The sequence below is a fragment of the Filicampus tigris genome, chromosome 21, assembly GCF_054856515.1.
Source record: "Filicampus tigris isolate MCC_2025a chromosome 21, RoL_Ftig_1.0, whole genome shotgun sequence".
Taxonomy (NCBI): domain Eukaryota; kingdom Metazoa; phylum Chordata; class Actinopteri; order Syngnathiformes; family Syngnathidae; genus Filicampus; species Filicampus tigris.
This window is the reverse complement of record NC_141237.1, coordinates 8,228,974-8,252,173: the sequence shown is the minus strand read 5'-3', so window position 1 is coordinate 8,252,173 and position 23,200 is coordinate 8,228,974. Positions and strand designations below refer to the sequence as shown.

General features: G+C 40.3%; 1 protein-coding gene across 1 annotated transcript; it reads right to left on the bottom strand.

Moving 5' to 3' along the window:
- Positions 1–1,908: 1,908 nt before the first annotated feature.
- mkxa (mohawk homeobox a) lies at positions 1,909–20,460 on the bottom strand. Its single transcript, XM_086021553.1, has 7 exons — positions 20,238–20,460; positions 19,272–19,524; positions 17,040–17,199; positions 15,012–15,165; positions 12,150–12,509; positions 3,814–3,847; positions 1,909–3,541 (listed from the first exon to the last, which is right to left on the bottom strand). Exons 1-7 carry the CDS (start codon positions 20,458–20,460, stop codon positions 3,340–3,342), a joined length of 1,386 nt encoding a protein of 461 aa, XP_085877679.1. The 3' UTR covers positions 1,909–3,339.
- Between the last annotated feature and the right edge of the window lie 2,740 nt (positions 20,461–23,200).

The following is a 23,200-nucleotide window of genomic DNA, read 5'->3' as shown; positions in this document are numbered from 1 at the left end:
TCGACAGAAATGACAAAATGACCACCCCTGAGATGGCTAAAAGGGGTGGATTTTGCTGCATAACTCATATTCCACAAACAATATTATTCAGAATGCCGTGTTTCAACTAGTGGGCCTGCTGTGAACATAATCTTGAAACAAATATGTTTGGGTTGATTTCCCCTTTAAAGCTGTGAGTTGAGCAACATATAGATGACCTCATTGCAATCTGACTGGAAACTTAATTTGGCCTTGCCATGGCATCACGTTTGGATAGATTTACCCTTTACCATATAATATGTTCCAGTTTGTATGGATGATAATGCAGGGAGGTGAGGCCGGTGTAACCTCCAAAAATGTTATTGAATTTAACGAGAACAAAAACAAACTCAAGGTACTTGGGTTATTCAAAAATACTAAATAAACAAAAGTCCAAACTAAGGGTTTAAAGTACCAAAATCAACACATCAAAATAGACTTGCAAAGGACTGAGAAACAAACAGTGACAAGGACAATGAAGCAACAAAGACTGAAAGGAAACAGGGAACCTTTATACAAACTAACTGACGAGACAACGAAGAACACTTGGACAAGACACAAGGTGGCTGAGGGAGTTGATTGCTTGACTCAAGTGACTAGGTGGACAAGCACAGGTGGACCCAAAACTTAACGAGACAGACATTTACAAAAAATGAAACCAAATATGTGTTTGTTATATACTATATAATTATATATTCTTCTGTTATTTACTATATAAAAGCAGCTAAATATGCAGATTACTTTTAGTCCTCACTGTGGCCCCACTGCATTGTTTGAGTTCATATATGCTCAAACAATAATTGAAGTGTTTTTTTTCCCCCTTATTGACTTAAAAATCATATCGCGAGAAGTACAACAGTTCACCATAATCGTTTTGTGTCAACTAATCTTATCGCAACATCTTGCATGTCATCTAAAATAAAATGAGACACTTCCTTACCAGTAACAAAAGCATTTTTTTTTATTCTGAGGTTTATTCAAAGCATTGACCAAGTAAAAACCATTTAGAAAAGAAATTTTTACAAGAAATAAAACAATACAATGAGATATGCATTTGGTCATTGGATTGAAAATCCAGTCTCTATCAAATAGACAAAAGGAGAATTAAATTCATATAACTTAACAGTAAAAAAACAAACTATTGGTCACAAATTTCTTAGTTTTTACAAAGTCAGTAATAATAATTTATAGGCTTTATATACTGTTGTTGCCTTTTATCTCTCAGGGATGCAGCCATGAGAAAGGCATGTACAGCACCAACGTTTTAGCAGTAGAAACCCTTCTGTTTGTGTCACTTTTGAGGATGGACTGCGGGTGGAATTGAATAAAATAAAAAGACGGGAAAAGAGGCCTCCTCCCTTGTACAACCTCCACCCAGAGAGTAGGTATCGTGTGAGGTGTGAGGGTTGCGATTAGAAACACAAGGAGCAGCCCAAACTGCTACCCTGCAGCTACCCTGTCTGGGTCAGGTGTATAAAAAACACATGTGGCCCCCACTGTGTAAATAGTGCCTTGGGGTTAGCTAGTGTGATTCATTTCATTATACATCCATAAGCACACCAAGATGAAAAATATAGGGTTCATTTCTTTGACTTCATGTAAAAAGGCATGTTCCCAATAAAGGGTTCTGATTAAATGACAATACACGTCCATAAGTGCATGATTTTAACTGTTTGCACATTCATATAGAAAGGTCAAAAAGTTACTTTGTGCAGCATCACTCCCTCTCCGAAATCCTTGACCATAATCACAGTCTGGGTTGTCAAAACATAACAAAATAAAACTGCACAATTTACAAAGGAATGTACATTTTGAATTGATAGGAGTATTTAGGCCACACCGAAAAGTTACCTTATATATATATATATATATATATATATGTGTATATATATATATATATATATATATATATATATATATATATATATATATATATATATATAAAATCATAGTATTTTCGTTTTCTTTTCATTGCGGCTTAAATACTCCTTCATACTGACACACATACACAGTACCCTGAAGATATCTTTAAAAAAAAAAAAAAAAAAGTCAAATTGAGCATCTCCACTTTGTCAAAGTTGAATTTGCAAACATTTTGGTACTTTTGTTAAAAGAGCCTCTTTTCATCAAATGTCAAAGAAACCCTTAATGTGGTAGGCTTTCGTAAAACCAAGTACGGAAGCCTGATCAAAAACATACTGTAACAACCACACATGTACAGATTAGCAATAACAAAATATTTAAACTGAAATACTACTGCAATGCACATACGTAAAGACAAACAAAAAAGAAAGACAAGGAGTAAAAAGTCAAATGTTTAAGCTTGTCCTCCGGCTTCTTGTAAACAGCAATTTGAATGTAATGCTAAACAGCTGAGGATGAAGCAGGGTGGTGGGAGTTGTCGTATTTTTTATTTTTTCACCCCTCATATCTTTTTGTGAGCACAAATATGTGAAAAACCAATGCCGTCCATTTCAAACACTGATAATGACAACAACACAAAAAAAAAAAACATCCCTTTATAGGTCATGGGTCAAGTTTGTCACGTGTGCATATTTGTGTCACTGCACGTATGAGCCTAACTTGATTTAGGTCCAGCGTTTGCATGTTATGTTCCGATAAGAGGGAGCGTCGTCACTAATAAAACACAATCCAAGGATGAGATGTGTCCCTTGGTTCCTTATCGATGCGTTGCTCACGTTAGCACCGCGTATCTGCGTACCTAAGTGTCATTGTTGGGCTGCAGGCACCGACAAAACATGGTTCAGTTTACAGTTAAATGGAGGACATCAGTCAAAATACACAAGACACCTTCAAGGAATTACTTAGGGTTATTTTGTGACAGAGTGTTAACACTCGATATGTCTGTCTGTCTGTATGCATGTGTGTGTGTGTGTGTGTGCATGCATATACTGATTGATGACCTCATTCGGTCTTTCAAGGCGCACACTTCCACTTCCTGTATCACGACAGTGACTCTGAACATTGGTCAAATAATCCTTCACAAATTCCAAAGAGGCACTAATAGTATATGTACTTTGCATTTACAAGAGCAAAAGTCACTTTGGCAAAATACACATTTAGCATAAAAAATAGGGGGGCAAAGGCATCAAAAAATAAGTTAATATTACAAAAACGTGTTGAGTTATAGGGAAATACTGCAGTACAACTTTTCAACACTTTTGTGTGTCAGTACAGCAGAAGTCCTACTGAAGACACCTTTAACCAAGAAAAGGCTTCGTTGTCCTTTCAAATAGTCCTCTTATGAATGTTTTGCCAAAACAGGAATGTTTGCATAGAGTGAGGAGGCTCAGCTTGGAGCTAATAATTGCGCACAAGTGGCACTTTAACAGTCTTGATCTCTGCTATATGGGAAGACTTTTGGATGATGCAGCTGGTGGTCCCTGGGGCACTGTCCTTCCCCTGCGCCAAGTTGGTCAAGGCCATGGCGGCATTGATCTCCTTCCAGTACGTCTCATCTTTGCCCTTCACCTTCTCCTTGTGTTCAGCTCTGACGCCACCACTGATGACACGCAAACGTGGGCCATGAAGGAAACACAAACAAGACGCAGGAGCAGAGATTAAGATGTGGTCAATGTTCAGGATGCCCTTTTTTCTTTTCTTGTACACCTTTACAGCTCTAGGTGAAATAATTCAAAGCGGGTGTGGGTATATTAGTTTTAATATATAATGAGATCCAATACAAGGGCAAATATATTCCTTCATTTAAAACTTAGCATCTTTTTACACACTTTCCACACCAACAACATAAATATATAAGGATGGGGAACTCACTTGTCATATTTATTTGATCCATGCTCTGTGGTTTCTGAAAGAAGAAATAAAATGAGTTAACTTTAAATGAAAGTGATTTATAGTGTGCTCGGTTGTGTTTATCATTTTGTGCTTTCTGGATAAGAATATTTCCGAAAAAGCCATCAGAAAAGAAAGTAGATAATAGGATCGAGACTTGTGACTCATAGACTCCATTCTGTAATATTTAGTTCAAAAACAATTCGGCCCCCGCCAATGTAATTGTGAGGAAATCATTTAGCAAACGACTCAGCGTGAAAGACTTGAGTGGAAACGAAAGAACGCAACGTGAGTCAGTGAGCGCTCTCTTGTTTTTTTCTCTCCGAAAATGGAAGCAATCATTATCTCATATGTAAATCATTAGCAGGCAATAACATCGTCATTAGACAATCTAACCAACTTTCTCTCCAGGGCATCTGGTGTGTTTACTTCACTGTTCAATAGAAGAAGAAGACCAAGTGCGTGTCAGTGTGTGTTCCGTGTTGAGTGACGAGCTAGAGATTCGAACTGTGTTTTGCTTGCAGTGAGTATGATGACACACTTTTGGCTTTGAGGAGGCACTGAAGAGAGAGCAGAGCATCTGGATATCCTCGCCACTCGTTTTCTTTAAGCTACCCAAACACACAGCTAAGGCCCTGGGAGCTTTTAAGTAGCTCAGTCTTGACCAGGTACAGAGGATTTACAGACACAAAAAACAAGACCAAAAAAAGGCTCATAAACAATCGGCCATATGTCTGTTTTCTGCATTGGTTGTCAATAAGGTCATGGTGAGCTGAACCCAAGCCCTGCTGACTTTAGGCAAGGATCGGGGTAAATCCTGGACACACCAATCACAAGTCATGTGCGAAGTTGCTTACTAACTAAATAATGGCTGATACACAAATAGTGTCTTTTTGCCAACTGAGCCAAGAAGGAGCAGAAAAAGTTGTCATACATCATCCGGCGTGAACCAGAAAGTGGCCGACAACAGAAAAGTTTGGTCTGTTTTTGCATTGCAGTGTTAAGTGTTCTAAGTACTTCTCTGTGCTCCACTATTGCAAATTGACACACAGTGAATGCAGTGATTTGCAAGGCCTGGGGTGATTGTGTGCCTGATTAGAACATTTCCTTTCCATTGAATATTCCACAGAGAAAAATAGGATTTCACACAGTATAGTTCTTGATCCCTGGCAGACAGAAGATGAGAGGACCGTCTGCACAAGTGTAGAAACCACCAAATGAAAGTCCCTCAAAGCATTCCAATTAAATCCCCTGGATTACAGTATCCCCGATGTCCTATCAGTGCTCAGTCTTTATTTGGCTTTATCAGAGAGGCATTTTTCTTTATTGACATTATTCAGTTCTCTGTGCTCTACTTGTTCACCTCTGCAAGGAAGTGCTGCAACACCCTTGGATCCAGGTACTGTCCATGGAGCGTTTCTGTTGCTCCCTGCCAAAATAAATGCAAGGCTTTCCTGTCAATGTTTGGCGTTATGCTTTGTCGAGAATCAGCACTTCTTCTACAATTCCAAAATATTTTTATGAAAACTTTGAATGCATCCAAGCTCTTCTTCTTATTTTTTTTCAATATTATTATTGGGAGTTGTATAGGTTCAATGAATAACTACATGGCCAATATTTGACGGGAGTAAAAGCATCCTCTTCATACCATTTCCATCTGTTCTCTCTGCTAGACTGTGGATTGGCAACATTCACCATCATCACAGTGGTGTAATTATAGGGCCAATGTTCATAAGATGTTTATATTCCCCCATGATATATTAGCTCAGTGTTTGGATCGTTGCTGGCAGCGACAACAGTAGCAAGTCAGTCGACTTCAGTGACATGAAAGACGCGCAACATGTGGGGCGAAAGTGTGTATTTGTGTGGGCAGACGGTTGCTGGGGTGTGTCTTTCCATCCACCTTTTAAAGGGTTTTCAGTATGTGTGAGGCAGCCACTTGATCCACGCGATCCACTCAGAACATCCAGCGTGACAGACCAAGACAATTTTACTATTCGGCATAGCCAATTTTGGTTGAGCGGCTTTTTGTACAGACAATGCAAAGTGATATAACAGATATGCAAGTTTGCTAATGGGGCTCTTCCTTGGTCCAATGTACCACTTGCCCATATAGCTTCAAGGAAATCAGCTTTGGGTTACCCTGCTAACTAACCGAACAACCGGCCAAATGCAGTAGTGACAATGATACACACAGTTACTCTTATTGCATAGTGCTTGGCCGAAATCATAAGAAGTGACCTAAAGCTTGCTTATTCTTGTGGTGGACTGGGGCACCTGTCTTCACTTTTGGTATCCCACAACCACTGGATCTGATACGACTGTTCCCCTCAAAAAAACTTTGTTTCCAAAGCTATGTGCCTAAAACATCTCAAAGTCAGATACTTTAAAACAACAGCTTTGCCAAAGAGAATACAAATCTCCACTAAATGACTAACAACTATTCTTGCTTCCCTGCTTTGCTGCTGAAGACTGGGGTAGATGTTGTTGTTGCCTTTGGGCTTCACTGACAGTGGGGTTTCACGCAACACCGAAGGGGAAAACTAAGAAGTTTGATGGTTTCTGGCATGGGGCTGGGAGTCCAAAAATACTAGCTCACTTAACATCCCTGCGGGGTGATGGTGGGAGGGCACAAAGAGGGCAAAAATAGAGGAAAAAAAAAAGACATAAAACCTTGCGAAAATGAGGGGAAAATAAACCAGGGCTGACAAATTAAAGAGAGGATGAGGTTACACCTGTTCGGATGAGTGCGGCCCACTATCATCATTCCCATGTGGTGCTGTTGTTAGCAACACACAACAATAAACAAGCCCGATGCTGCTGTGCAAACCATGGGAAAGGTCTGCATTACGACCACAAATAAACGCACTAAGGCACACTTTTGTATTTACAATGTGTGGCAAGCCTCTGGTAGGGTGGTGAGCTCATCCTGCTTAAGTGTCAAGTCTCTAAAAATCATATGACATGCTCAAATCTCGTAGCATAATGTCTATTAGGAAAAGAGTTTTCATGGATTTTCATACTGTGGCACTAATTCAATCATAATTAAATGAAAGTAGGCATTCAACATCGTGTATTAGTAGATTTAAAGCAATCTAAAGTCTTGAAGACAAGTTCGCAAAAACAAGATTCTTCTAGATATGTAGGAAGACACACATTTGAAAATACACAGAATTGCAGACTCAATATCTAAAAGGGAGGAAATGAGGTGAACAGATTTCCACTGAAACATCTCATCGGCATTCTGCTTGACAATAACTTGCAACTGTAGGTCAAGACTTGAACAGATCACTGTGTAATTATAAAGTCCCTTGGATGTCTCAGGCAGCCGAAAATGAGTCAGGGGTTACTGTCATCATAGGCCATTGGATGGAAAACATATTAACCAGTTTTACCGCCTTTGCAATGACGCAACTTTTACCGATGTCCCATTCAAATTGCTGGATGTGCAGATGTGAATGCTTGGACGCAGGTTTTTACTTCAAATCAAAGAGGAAGGGATGATGCACTAGATAACGACATCTCCTTATGTGGTTTCTGATTTGAAACCAACCCACGGTCTTGATTAGGAGGTGCGACACCGACAGACCGTTGATGTCTTTGGACTCGCTCAATTTCACGTTTCGTTAATGATTTGTATGTTTAACAATGTCAAGAGCAGTCTTTCGGCTGCATCCTGCCAACTTTGCTGTATTATTTGTCCTTGTAGACATTTGTGTCTAACGCACACTTATGCTGCCCATGTGAATCAATCAGTTGCACTCATTTAGCCAAAGACATTAAACACGGTGCAAATGAAATGAAAACTCGGCAGGCTCACGCTGCCTGACAGTTACTGAGCCACTGCTTATAAATGATTCCACTACACACTTCACTGCTGCGTTGCTGTGTGCGTCTGGCAGATGTCACACTGTCGGCCGTCAACGAGTCTTTAGCAACAGAAGTGAGGAGCTAGTGTGAGCAAGATGAAGAAACAAGCTTGTTTCCGAGGTTCAAACGCTGCCAAGTTGTCACTGTGTTTACGTGTACCAGTAAACAGAGTGTAATCAGGGCACCAGTAAATCAGCCAGAAGGAGAAGACAAGAGAAGTAAATATATTGTCAAAGCTAGTGTCCTCTTTTTGTGTGTGGCGAGCTAGACTGCTGCAGGGACGCCATGGACAAACAGCAGACTATCATTACTGTGATGAATAAGATCAGGGTTTATGTCATGTAGCCTCACAACAGGAGTCATGCAAAAATGATCAACAAAGAAGATTCAAAAGTAAACAACGAGAGGCACACCGCAATGACTTCACCACAAGAGGGTTGCTTGGTCCACTGGTGATGAAAAGATGAAAGTGTTACCATTGGTTTGACACCGAAGCAGGTACAAATGAGTAGCTTTGAACATGACTGTCATTGCTCAAATAGTGGCCAGGAGTGTTTATTATGTGCTCCAGTGCAAGGAGTGCTTAGTGTTTATTTGAAGGTCGAACGAACGGTCGTTTATAAGGCTGGAGGTACACAAGCTTGGAACGCAATGTCCTATATGGTATTCATTGTATACCTATTCACTTATACTAGAATAGTCACATTTGTCAAGGAAAAACTACATCCTCATAAAAGCTTCTTCTCTCCTTAATCTCATCCTATTGTTGTGGACACTTCTCACTATGGAATGGAAACGGTGAGTTTCCTTCACAGTCGAGGGCAGCAGGCAACTGTGTTCTCTGAATGTGATGATCTGTTCGTGGGCGTGTCAAGTTGATGATTTAAAAATGATCAGCTTGAGAGGGCTCGGTATGAGTTTCGTATAAACAATGTCTGCGTTGGTCAGTCAACATCGCCACAAGAGTGACGTTTAGAAAGAGGGTCATACCACAACTCTGCCAACTTTCAGTCGTTCCCACTGTTGGATCGGCCACTCCCTGGAGGTCTCACTTTTTTTTTTGTTTTTTTTTTACGTCACCGCAAACTACAATGTGGTGACGAGGGGCCACAAGAGTGTCGATAGGAAAGACAGACTTTACACACACACACACACATATATATATATATATATATATATATACACACACACACATACATATGGTATAAGCAATTCTATTACATGTCCAACCCAGCCATTCACATCTTGAATCAGAAATTCACCTTTAAATACATATTGCCCCTGATAATATGAGAAACCTGCCTGCGGCCACTTACTTGCTTCAGGCATTCACGTCTTTTCCACATCAATGGAATCACTTGCACTACATTCACCATCTGGCTACTGTATTCATCAACCTGAGTCCATAAAGTAGAAATTCTAGCCAAATATGCCTCTGTCAACATTGTGTAACGTGTCCGGGATCACTCAGCTTCATCTGGCAAGAACGTTGGGACTTATTTGGCGAATAATGATCTATATGATACCGGACGGGGCGAAATCTAGAACCGAGCAAGAAGAAAAACATTCAGCCAGATTCCTGCCATTTAATATCCCATTAAAGGGTAATTTGGCATGAACCCCTGGCATGTGCAATGGAATTCTACTGTTCCTTGCCTTCAATGAAATTCCCCAAAGGCTTTGGACTGTAGGTATGTGTGTTTGTACTGGACCTTGTGTGTGCAGCTTGTGAATGGTAGTTGTGTATGTGCGTGTGTGTCTGTGTGTGTGTGTGAGTCATTTTAAGCCAGCAGACGTTTAGTTTTCCATCAGGGTAAATCTACACCCTCCATCTCCTGCCACGTCTGACTGCCCTCTGTAGTCAGAGATAACACTGCGGGTTCACGACACCATTAATGGACTATTTTTTTTTTTTTAACCAATGGCGTGATGGTTGCCAAGGATGCCACTTCTGCCTTGACCAATCACAACTGATCCGTCGGCAGGAATTCTTCGAAAGAATGTGCCAAAAGAAACGGATTGGGTTTTTGTCCTCTCCTTTTGTGTCCCTTACTGACTGAATATGTAAGACACATTGCCATGGATAAAATGCTACTGTATTTGTCTATTTTATTTGTGAAACTGAAATTCAAGTAATATAAGAAAAATCTGCCTGTTTTGTCATACATGAGCCACTGCTCATCCCGCCCCCCGCTAGCAAGGTGAGGTTGAAGATAGCTGTTAACAACTATTTGGCCTCAAACCTCAGCTGTTTTGAGCCTTGAATCTGATAGTTCACTTTCCAAAGAAAGAAAGCGAGAGCTAAGCCCACACGAATGTCCTCCATATGGACAGTAAAAGCATTGATTGTATTTTTTTTTATTGGAGTTGTCACTTCATCACCAAGCCGCTGGATTATATTTGTCAATTGGTGTACAGCTCTGCTTAGAGTTTTATAAGTGATAGTGGTTTCCCATAGACTGGCGGTTACTTGAAAATGGAGGCCTGGCCAACATTTGAACAGCTTGCTGACAGACACAGTTTCAGAAATAAGCTGCTCCATTCAAAAATTGTAATTTCACACTTGATATGTGGCCAGGCATACGAGAGACTCTAATATTTGTAAATAAGCAATAAAAAGGCATTTTTATATTGTATGTCCCCTTTAAAATCAGATTTTCCGAAACAAGTGATCAGATCACAGGAGTTACTTGTCCTCAGACAACTTTCCGTGTGTAAATTAAAAGCTGTTTCTAGCATTTGCACCAAGACCAACATTATCACATAATATTATGAAGTAGCTACTGCTTATTAGAAACACCCAGACAGTCCAATGAAATTGTCCTTGAATTGCACTGCACCAGTTAAAATCAAGTCACGCTTTGTCTTCATTCCTACTTTCCTCCCTATCTTTCAATCCAAAAGGATTTCAACTTTTTTTTTTACAAGAAAACACACACATATGCACACCCCCACACACCCCCGCACACGCACACCCCCGTACACACACACACACACACACACACACACACACACACACACACACACACACACACAAGAGAGACAGCTCCTTGCTAATAAAAAGCACATTTGTCCATGTGAGGAACTTTGAACAAAACAAGCTGCGAAAGATCCGTTCACTGCTGCATAACGTGTCCATGTTAACCACAATGTAAAAAAAAAGACTATTGGTAATAAAGCACGAATTAAAAAAAAAAAAAAAAAAAATTAAAAAAGCTCAGTGTTTGAAGAAGAAGAACCAGCACAGATGTGGCCTTCACAGTTTAGATGAGTTACAGTGCAAAACGTCTGTCATTTGTCGCCTACAAAATGAGCGTCCGTCATAGGCGGAATGCCCAGCTCTGGATTTAGTTACATTGTTAAATATTATCTCCTTGCGTTATTTATTTTCATACATTTTGAGATTAATAGATGAGCAAAATAAAACATGTAGTATGAATGGAAGGATTACGACTTCCTGCAGACCTCTTAATTCATTTCTCCGATAAAATAACAATCCAGGCAATTTGAAGCTTTATCTTGGTCAGTAGATTGTTTTCCATTCTGTAGCAAAATATTATAACAACATTTTATAGGCCACTCATAAAACTTTTGAAACGATTAAATATTGCACCTCCTGATATTTAAATGGAGCATAACATAAGACTTTACTTTTATCTTTTGTGACTTTTTGTGCAGTAGCTCTATTACATCCACTGACTTCCTTTTCTGCTGTTCAGGGTCATTGTGAGCTGAAACTACGCCAGCTGACTTCGGACGAAAGGCAGACTACACACTGGACTTGTTGCCAGTCAATCACAGGGAGGAATGTAATTATAAAGAATTATTATCATAATATAAGTCTGTTTAGATATGACACGTTTATAGTTTTTGTTAGTTTGGCAGAAATCATGTGGCTCTATTGCCTTGTAGGAACAGATGGACACGGAGGATAATTTGGGCATCCGAAATTTTATTATGGATCTTTGACTGATTTAGATTAGGATCAATAGATGGTTGATGTATAGTAATATTATTTTTGAAATAATGCTGAGGGTGAACTTTTAAGGAGAAGAAGTGTGTTTGTCTACTCTCTCAACAGGACCTTGTGGAAAGGATGAAAAGCAGGCCAAACAGTAGTCTTTGGGGAGAGCATGTTCCATACAGCCTTGTTGTGTCTGGCTTGCTAGAGCCTGGTCAGAGGAGCTGGCTGGAGGGAATTCCTTGTCTGCCGAGAGTGTGTGCTTCAATGTGAGAACATGTGTGCTACTGGGAATCATAACTGCATTAAGAAAATCACATTCCTCAACACAAGCGCCGTATCAAATACAACAAGGGCGATGGGAAGTGAGTGTGATTAACAGGCTTATGAATACCACTGCAGCTGCAAAAAGTAAAACAAAAGTGTGCAGATGGAAGGGACACAGAGTGAAAGATGGAGAAAGAATGCAAGAAACGTGGCTCCTTACCAGCGCGGTAAACAAAGTTCGCCTCGGCTTCCGAGGAGGTGGGCGAGAGCAGCTCGTCGTCGTACTCGTTGGAGCTGAAGGAGCCTGAGTGGTTCCTTTTGCGAGCATCCATGACGGCGTTGGCCACCATGACGTGGCGCAGCGAGTCGTTGAGATAGCGGTGCAGCAGGCTGCTCTTGTATTTGGGCGGGGACACATAGTCGTCCGCCAGCGAGGCGGCTTCAGTGGCCGAACGGAGGCCCGCTCCCATCCCCATCGCCATGCCCATCATGGCGGAGCCTTCCTTCTTAATGACACTCTGGTACATGGGCTTGGTGAGTTCCACGGCGCCGTTCTGGGTCCTCTGAGGGTTGTCGCCATCTGATACATCGAAAAATCATGCAAAGACACTTAGCAATGTTCAAGACATGGCTAAGTCATGCACCTGTGCTATATACAGTACGACCTCTATTTATTAACTTCTTCTGGATATACAGTACACACTCACATATCCTTTATAACATGTTTTTATTATAGTTGTGATGGTGTAAAATTGCACTACTTCTCAATGCCGTTTGTAATATTTTGGTCATAGCTAGTGGAAGAGACAAAATATTAGATAGAGCTTACAGTATACATACATATATATATATATATATATATATATATATATATATATATATATATATATATATATATATATGTTTTTGTTTTTGTCTTTCTACACTTCACTCAGACATACCAAAACATGTTTACTGTACATTTGCAACTGCTCATTATCACAATAAGGAAGCTATGTGACAAACAAATGTCGAAACTGTAGCGGTCAAGTCTAACAAGTTAAATATGGAATTTGAGTCACAATTGTAAATATGTAATTGGATTTGATCCCAGTCTGATGTCAGTCATGAGGGCAATGTTTGTCTCAGCTTGATGAAGTCACGAGTAATTATTACCATAATACTGTATATATATATATATATGTAATGATTTTTAATGACACTTTATGTTGCCATGAAGGTGACTAATACAGTATCTTATTTTATAATGCAATTACTAGTCATTTTAATGGTTAAAGGCAGTCTGTGTATGCACACTTGTGCTGTGCAGAAAAATGATGAAAAGTTCAATAAAAATGAACAGTTTAATTTCCGTTGGCATTCCACTCAAGAGAATAAAGCAGAGGAGAAATGTGAGCGCAAACCATGATGGATTGGAGACTGTTTCCTATCCATTTAAAACACATTGCCCCTCTATTTCCGTCTGCAGAAAGTACAGTACAGTACTATCCGTGGCACTCCACTGCTAAGGTAATCAAATTAAATGAGAACGCTGATGAAAGAAGCAGGGGAAGTAGATACTAGATAAAAAAGAAAAAAAAACAATGCTCTGGAAAATCAGATATCAGGAGGGAAATCAAGAGCTCCACTCTGGATCGTTTTGTCGTTTAGGCAGCTTGGATGTTGTCGAGGCCAAATTATAATTACAGCTCATGAAGGTACTTGCTCGTATGTTCACTGTGCAGTCCGAGCAGAGATTCCCAAAGTCCACTTCTATTCTAAAGCCATCCAAACAACGTTGATCTGCCGTTATGATCACATGGCCGACATCCAAGTCTGGCACCTCTCTAAATAAACCTTCAAACATCTAAAACATTTTCTTTGGGTGTGCAAGAGGAGCTACGAAACAAGCTGGAGGAGTTCACCGAGAAGAATGGTCAACGGGTCAGCGGGGTCACATCTACCCGTATAAATAGCCCCTGGAGCACAAGCACAGACTTTAAAAATAATGGTGGGCCTTTCGGTGTATGGGTCAAATGTGGGATAAAGCTGCGGAAAACTTCATAACCATAATGTGACAGGGGGAAGAGTCCGGGAGATATAGCGAGCCACTGGTGGTACAATGGCATGTGGCGGACACAATGCAAACAACATGCGCACATTCCTCTGCAGCCACACGCTCGGCCTCTGCCTCTCAAAGGACCTAATTAAAGATTACTCACACCACAGCGCTCTTCCTCTCTGTTCAATCTCTCACCATGCGAGTTTACGCTCTGTGTTTTTTGTTTATGTATTTATTCCCCGCACAATGTTTTCTGTCCTGTCAGTGGCTAGCGAGGGGCCGTTCTTGCCTCGAGAAGCAGCATGTGTTTGCAGTAAGTACATAGCTGAAAGAAAGTTAGTCATTCCCAATTGCAGACTGGGCGACAGAGGTTGGCTCAGCAGGGTGTCTTAATAACAGCGTGTTACAGCCCGCCAGCCTCAGTGACTCTCAGCTAGGTCACACACTTGCCATATAATACACTATATGATATATACCGTGCGCAGAACAACGTTCTATGGTGTATTTGCCTCTTGCATGTACTGAAAGCTAGATTTTAGGATTCAAGGTTGGAGATGTTATGATATAAGAAGAACAGCAGGTTTGGGTTATATGGGTTGTAGGGTTTATATGAACGGACATTTAGCCATTTTCAATACTTATCACCCGGGATCGCTTACTGGACAATAGATAGAACAACAACCCATCCACACTCACATTCACACCTATGGAACATTTTGAGTCTTCATTGAACCTTTTGGAAAGTGGAATGATGAATCCATTTGATTAAAAGGTGGATGTGCTAAGCAATTGTAGGCCTACCACTGCGCTGAGAAAATTCAATTCAAGATCCAAATTAAACTAAATGTTGAACAGTCTACTGCAATTGCTGATTTTGAAAAAAAAAAAAGACTACTGAATTTGAAAAGTAAAACGTTCTCAGAACATTGTCTTTGTAATTGGGTGTTACTAAATTAATCTGCCATTGTGATTAACACCGCGCCTCATCGACTTGGAGTGTAGCATAAAGAGTGCAGATGATGCAGCGAAACGACGTCGTACCATCTGAGCAGCTGTCGTCGCTGCTGACGCTCAGTCTCTCAGCATTGCCTTGAACATACTTGTTATAAAGCTTGATCCTGAGCGCCCAGCTCAGGTCGGGCTGCCTCACCGTGTTCTTCAGTCGCCTCCTGGCATTGGCGAACCAATTGGAAACCTGACAAAGAAATGAAAAGGAGAGTCCGGAAATACAACCTTACTGTTTTGACTCTTCGACATATCCACATCCACAGTGAAACAAAGACTTTATAAAAACGTCTGCTCATACTTGACAGACCGAAACAGTCCAGTTACTAAAAGGAATTCCAGACAGTTTCATCTCATATTTTCTGCACCTAACACCCTCCACATGCTGTACAGCCAATAAAAATCATCTATTATTGATAAATGTTGACTTGGATGGATGGCCTCTATCTTTAGTCTGGATTCGCTTGGCCTCATTTCAACAACACATAGTTCCAACGCTGACCTCAAGCTGCAGTAAAAAAAAATTTAAAAAGACACTTGAGCCAGTTCTTCCTCTAACTGGGAAAGAAGACCATTAGATGTTATACTAGAATAACCGTCCATGCTCAATTGACTTCAAGTGGCTTATGAAGGGGGCAGGGACAGAGGCCTTATGTTAGAGTACTTATTTGTGATCGAAGTATTTTGTTTCCGAAGGCATCAAACATCCCTTTGTCCAAAATCATTTTAGGTCCAATCGTGAATCGTAATCTTCAATTAATGATGAATAGATTTTTTTTTCCAATTATCTCATCTGGACTAATCAAAGTTGATTACATCAAAATCCCAATTTTTTAAAACAAGCTTACACTTGAGAATCAAAATAAATACGTATTGAGTGTATTAAATGAGCAATCAATTATATTTAAAAAAAGGCTTCGATTAACTTTGAAATTGTGCTGTTGTTAATAATTTTGGTAATAATTTTTGTGTGTTAAAAGCATCCCATCGACATGAAGCATTCCTCCGCACTCTACAAAGCGCCTTTACCAAAACAAACACCTCCATCAGGCCATCTGAAATGAGAACCAGACCTAGCATCATGGCTAATCTGAATATGCTACCACAGATGTTTTTTTTCCTTCTTTTTTTGCTTTTGTTTGACCTCGTCTGAGAGCTGATGAAACCACATGTACTTTCTTCTCAGTGGTCAGTAGGCTGATGCAATGGAGGCAATTTGAGGGCGCAATAGCTATTAATAATAGTTAATTATTTGCCACAAATGTGAAAAAAAGAGCCTTCACGATTTGTTTTTTTATCTTATTGAAGTGAATATATTCGGAATTCATTCATATACTGTATATATATATATATATATATATATATATATATATATATATATATATATATATACTGTATATATATATATATATATATATATTATTTTTTTTTTTCGATTGGAAAGGAGTAAGTATCATTTTTCTTTATAATCATCACACATTTTCATCAAAAGGTAAGCTACTGTACACAGCACACACACAGCAACAGACGATACTAAACAACCAAGACATGCATAATTCATCATAAAAACAATTCCTCAACATATGTAACAAGCTTATAGACAAATAAACAAATCCCCAGATTTTCCTACCTACATCTTACGTTTACAACCCAATGCTACACAGGATTTCTCACACACTAACGAAATTAAACCGAAAACAGCTCTTCTTGAACTAGCATACTACACACAATGTCATGATTGAATCACTACTCTGCATTAATTATAAAAATACAAAATGAAAAACAAATACTGCCATCTGCTGGATCTGCTGTACTAATATGCAAAACCACTGGTGGGAGTGTGAAAAGAAAAATTGCAGCAGTTGGAAGAAGGTAGAAATAATATCCACGGGTGCACGAGTGTTATAAAATAAACAGCTCAAGTTGTAAAAACATGTTCTCCTCACAGCCTGTCAGTTCCAAAACTCAAGTTCACATCCAGCTTTTTTCCGAGCTGATTAGACACACACGCGCAGACGCACGCTCACACGTGTACTTGACAACGGCAGAAGGCCGCAGACCCACCTGGACCAGGGTCATCTGTGAACCCAGAGCCAGCAGAATCTTCTCCGTCTTAGTGGGGTAAGGGTTGTCCCGGTGCTTGTACAGCCATTGCTTGAGCGGTCGCGCCATGTCCTGCAGGGCCTGACGCTTGTGTCGCACTTTGCTGCCACCGGGACGACCCCTGAAGGGGGCAGACGGAGCAAAAGGTCAGCCAGTTGTAGTCCAATATGTTGTCCTGATAATCTTTACCGTTCCACAATGTGAGTCGGAGCGCAAATTCGGCCTTTACGAAGAAAATAATACTCCGTTTTGATTGACACTGTCTGTCAGAAAGGTATTGAATTAAACAATACATTTATTTTTGTGGTTGTAGTTTGCAGTAGTGTAGAACTGCACTCCATCACAGTGAAAAGTGTTTATTTTTATTGTATTTGAGCTTTGAGGCAAAATGGAATTTTCTCTGAATAATGTAGTTCACACCGCGGCGGACTGCAACCAGAATAATAAACATTTTGTTGAATTAACAAAGAACAGATCAGAATTATAATATATAGTGTCTCATTATTTAGTGCCACCTATACAGTGTGTGGAGAGAGCATACACATGTTAAACCTAGATTGTCTGTGTCATTTTTATTGCCTAGTCTTTTCCATTAAACCGCTCGGATAACTCATTAAAACAGATTAAGTTTTCCATGTGGTATTTATCTCAAATGTCAAACTCAGTCTGAATTACACATGCGGAGTTAACACTTCAGCTTGATGTAAAAAGTGATCCAAAGACCATGAAGTGGAATTAGATGTTTATTTATGAAGCCGGTAATGTTTCACAGCTTCCAGGTGGGGCAGAAGGTTGTGTGAAATTGTCAGTTATGACATAAAAAGTAAGCATTAGGATATAATGGCAATGTTCTCATCCAAATCCTGAAATTAATCTTAAGGAGGCGGCACTGAAAGAGTAAGAAAAGAAAAAGAAGCCATCCCAGAGATGGTGTGATTGTCATTTTGCATGTTTTATATTATATGTCTGAACAGTGCTTCATAAAAAATGTCAATAAACTGAAAAAAATGCTAAGATACAGGAAACCTACACTTAAATAGTCAAATTTTACATGCAGCTGCTATCAGTTGTAAAGACAGATATAAAAATCACCCAAAATGATTATATTATTTTCCATTCCAAAAACAATGTATTTTTCTAATATCATCCAGCGGAGTTGCGTGAGAGCCTCTCTCTCTCACCTGTACAATAGAGAACTTTCGGATTTCGGAAACCTGTAGATGTCAGTATGGTGCAAGACTCTGGGCCCTTCCTTTATCTCCCTCAAAAGCTTGCACACTGCACATGTAACATTTTAGTCTAACCTCATCCTGAGGTTGGTGTTCTACAAATATTTTCCTTGTAATCTAGATTGGAATGAACATCTTAAAAGTACATTTTACTCCCTGTTCTGAACATTGGTTTTAAACAACGGTTTTGCTCGCACACACACACACGCGTGTGCACCCAGTCCGACTTCACATTTCTGATTGCATGTTCCATTGAGCGAGACACGTGACAAGCACATAAACTCATAACACCTCTGTCACTGAAGGTTTCCACTTAAGGTCACTGCCCCCCACCCCACTCTTATTTGCTCAATTAAGAAAAAACACCCCAAAAAAATTCAATAAACAATCTTTTCTTACACCTGTTCCCTGTCACAAAAAAATAAATAAAATACTTGGCCAACTAACACATGGCCCTTGTGTGATGGACTAGACCACACAGAAAGTTGAAGGGCAAATGTATTTATTAGAAGCAGATGGAGAAATGTATGAGACAGCTACTGAATAAGGCTGACCTAGTTATTACACCGGAATTAACTAGCTGAACAACCAACAAAAGACATTAATTTACTAATTAATAAGTTATGCTACATTGTGGATGTATGATGATAAGATTTTAACGAAGTATGCTTTACAACTTGACCATGTGCATGCGCTTTGTTTCACGCTTAATTGCGCACAGACAAACACAGACGCAGACAACGCCTTACTCTGTTATGATTTCAAAAGTCAAGCTAATATAATCAGGATTCGGGTCATGGAAGGAGTATGCTTCATTTGAGTTTGATTTTGCCGTCTTGTCACATTTTTTGCGCACAGGTTAAACGCCGAATAAGTCTGCAATTGCTGTGCGCTTAAAGTGTGGTTGAACTAACGGTGCAAGTGCGTTTCATCCACACACAAACGAGGTTGGTGCGTCACTTACCCATTCCGTCTGTGCCTGATGGCCTGGTTGTCCATGATGGCCTGGTTGCTAGAGAGAAGGTCCGGGTGTTGTCCGTCCATGACTTCCAAGTAATTTCTGCTGCTCATCTCCACCTCGTTGGCCTTCTCCTCAAACAGAACCTGGCCGCTCAGCTTGTTAAACACGATGGCGTTCATCTTTGGCCAGATAGTCCCCGAGTTGCGAAAAAATGAAAATATCCCCTCGGGTGCGTCACAGTGCGCAAGTGTCTCTCCTGCGAAGGACAAATGCGCGTGTTTAACAATGATGGACTGTTAAAGCCAACACTAGAAGTATAAATGCTCTAATCTCGCACATAATTAGCTCATTTGTGTTTGACGACACTTTAAAGTTCGTTTTTAGTGTAAACATTCAAATTCCAGTTTACCACAAATTAAAAAGAAACCGCATGCTTCTGTCAGGTTCACAAATCATATTTATAATTTTAGGTTTTGACTCAAGCGCGGCAAACCTGCGTTGAAATAACTTTTTTTTTATCACCCTTAGAAAATATCCAACATGATTGTCATTCATCTTTTTAAAAAGCGATGTCAGACGATTGATAAATCATCAAGTCAAAACAAGTGCATGCGCCAAATATTTACATTCTTATTTATTTAGGTACCGGTAATTTATTTCTGTTCATGCAACGCGGATTAATTGGCTTGCACATTTTGAATGCATCACAAACAGCACTACACACTGCAGAGCAGACAATTGTATTTGCATTTATAAATTAACATATTGCACTTGTCCCGGGAATAAATGTGCAGTCCAATGGACCGAAAATGTATATTTATAGCGCGTACAGAAGAGTTCAGGTCTCAGGTGAAGATGTGGTTAATGTAAGTAATTAACTTCCCACTCAGGTGTCCATCCCAAATTTGAAGCGATACGAACCTTTGCATGCATCACTACCGGTAAGCCAATTTTGCGTGCTTCGGTTACCTGTCCCTGGCTCCTCCTGAGTCAGTCCGCGGTGTAGAGCAGTAATCCTGTCTCCTCTGGCCCATTCCCCACTCACATGTTCCCCTCTGGAGGTCTCGTGCCCAAACTCACGGAGCTCCGGCTCCTCTGCAGCTTTATCCGGCGACCTGCGCCGCTCCGCCCGGGACTCTGAATATGTCACCCTGCTCATGTTTCCTCGCACACAAGCCGAGCTTGCGAACATACTGTGGATGGCTTAGGCCGGTTCATGGGCAGGGTCGGCGGGCGGGGAGGTTCAGGGGGCGGGGGCGAGGCACTTTGCCGCTGCAAAAAGTTAACCATGACCATTTCATCTGGTTTCAATACATTTCACTCAGACAGTATTAGTTACCCTTGCACAATCTGATGATATACATATTTACTTTTTTACTATTATTATTGGGGGAAATCATATAATGCACAGCATATTGTTCTAGTTGTTGCAGTAAGCATGCTTTACAACTCTGAGGTTGAGGGTTCAAATCTCGGCTCCTGCCTCGTTTGCATATTCCCCCATGGGGTTTTCTAAAATTACTCCGGCTTCCACCCACATTGTAGGTTAAATATAGTTGGATTTACATTTTTAATAAGTGTAAACGTGATTTTTTTTTTCCGTCTATATCTGTAAGAGGCTGGCGACCAGTCCAGGGGGTACCCCACAGCTGGGCAAAAGGATAGTATTCAAGATCAGCAGGTCAACGCTATGGCCACCTCCCCCCCAGGTTTTTGTTGCTTGGTGAAAATAGTCATCATCACGCCTCTCTGACTAATATTCCAGATATTGTTTTTCTCTAATTAGACAAACTGCCCACAGCAAAAGCTGCTATCAAATCCAAGACTGGCGTTTTTCCTGCAACATAAATCATTCCATCAGGATCAAACCAAACACAATCTATGCTGCAACATTCCGAAAATGTGGATTCTGGCTGTTTGTAACCACTCGGCCGCTGATTACATCTGATCAACCCTCTCATTGACTTCCATTATAAACGCTGTCACGTAATGTGCTCATGAGTCATAAGCTCCGAGGTCCTCAGCTGTGTGTTCCTTTGGGGTTTATCCAAGGTAGTCATTCGAAGGAGGTGACTAAGCAGCAGGACCCATAAGAAGAGTTGGGGATCTGTGTAATTATTGTTTATTTGTGCTTATTTTCATTTAACGGGGGAAGTTAACTTTTACTAACAGCTTGTGCAAACATGTTCACTTCTGAGTAGTCAAGTGGTGCAATCACTTTAATTAAGGTCAGAGAGGGTTTATTTTCTCAAGTTTCAAGGGCTTTCCCTCTCACCTGACGTGAACTTGTGTTACCTGACGTGACCTTCCCTAGAGAGGACGAATGACTGAGGCCAGCGTTTCTTTAAGGAAGGCACGTTCTCCAAATGTTCTTTGGCCTCTGTGTTGGACCTTGTGTTTGTTACAGAGCTGTAAATCCAATATGTCCAATGGGGCCCCCCACTAGCATGTTTCTTCATTTTAAGCAGGCTAATAATATCTTTGTTCATAATGCTTTCTCTTTTGTTGAGGTCCTTCATGGTCCTTCTTGTCTGGGGCTACAAACACTCTTGGATAGAAGACTTGGCAAGATGTTCTAAATAATGTTAGCCTTGCAAATTTGGGGAGGGCTCTTCCATCGAGGTGTGTTTGGATGAGTTTAGTATGGAAGAGCTTGAGTGTCCCTGACTGCAACTCTCTCCTTCTCTCTGACCTCTCAAATATTCTTTTTTGAATGGACAGAAATTCCCACAGACACACTCGAAAGTCCTACCACAAGAGTGAAAGTTGGAACAGCGATGTGGACCCGCTCTATATATTCTCCCATTTATAGTCCCCAAAGGTCCAATGTCTCAACACTTCTGTATACACAGTATACACTTGGCTCGGATTTTGTGATGTGAGATACTGGTATTATCTGGGATCCAGCTGCAACCAACAGTCTACCATGGATATCTTAAACTCAAACTTAAAGAAAAATGATTATTTTGTTGGGCCTTTGCTTCCGATTCATTTAATTATTCAAGGATCTGGATTTGAAAGGTAGTCATTGTTTACAGCGAGAGCTATCTCTCCACCTCAAAGCATTACAGTCCTAATTATTTTTTAAATCTTTAGTCTGTGTTCCACAATGTGACCCTCAATTAAGGTGATGTTTTTACTGTGGATTTAAGTCTGTGTAAACCGAGTTGGAATTATACATTGCAGCACGCAGACTTACTGGTTAAAAGCCACAGACATATTTGTTCGTTGGTTTGCCTGCCATGGTGGAAAATGTGACTGCGGAAGAAATTTGCAGGTTGTTTAAAATGACCCAATTACTGTTTTTCAGATTGGTTTTAATCATTTGGGACACAAATCCGTGAGTGAAAACGTGCACTGTGTGTCCGCTGAAAGCAATCAAAAGTAAAAAAAACGAATGTCATTAGACATTGGTGGGATTGGTGCTTTAAATTACAGTGGGGCATAATTGCAACCCGGAACACCCATCTCTTAACCCTCCCATGCCTGTTGTCTTTCTATTTATGGCTTCCCAGGGGGAAAAAAAAACAAATGACGACTAAACACGCACATGCACTTTTAAAGGGAGGATGCCAGTTAAGTGTCCAGGACTGATGGGTGCATGTGTGAAATAGCATGTTTTCTTTGTAAAACTCACCCAAGTCTAATTCAGTCAGGCAAAATGTGTTTTTGGAGCATAGCAGAACTGATCGCTCATATTCAAACAAATTAAGAGTCATTTATAACACTCAAGGTAAAAAGGTAAGGTTTGTATGGCTTCACCTCTTTTACGCTGGTCGACCAACCTTTTTCTTGGGAGGTCTTCTGACATACTTGAGTGTGAGCTGTGAAAAACTGCAACTGGCAGTGCATAAAGTTTTTCATGCACTGTGCAGAGGCAAGTACATTCATCAAAGCCAAAACGAGAACAAGAAAAAATATGAAATATAAAC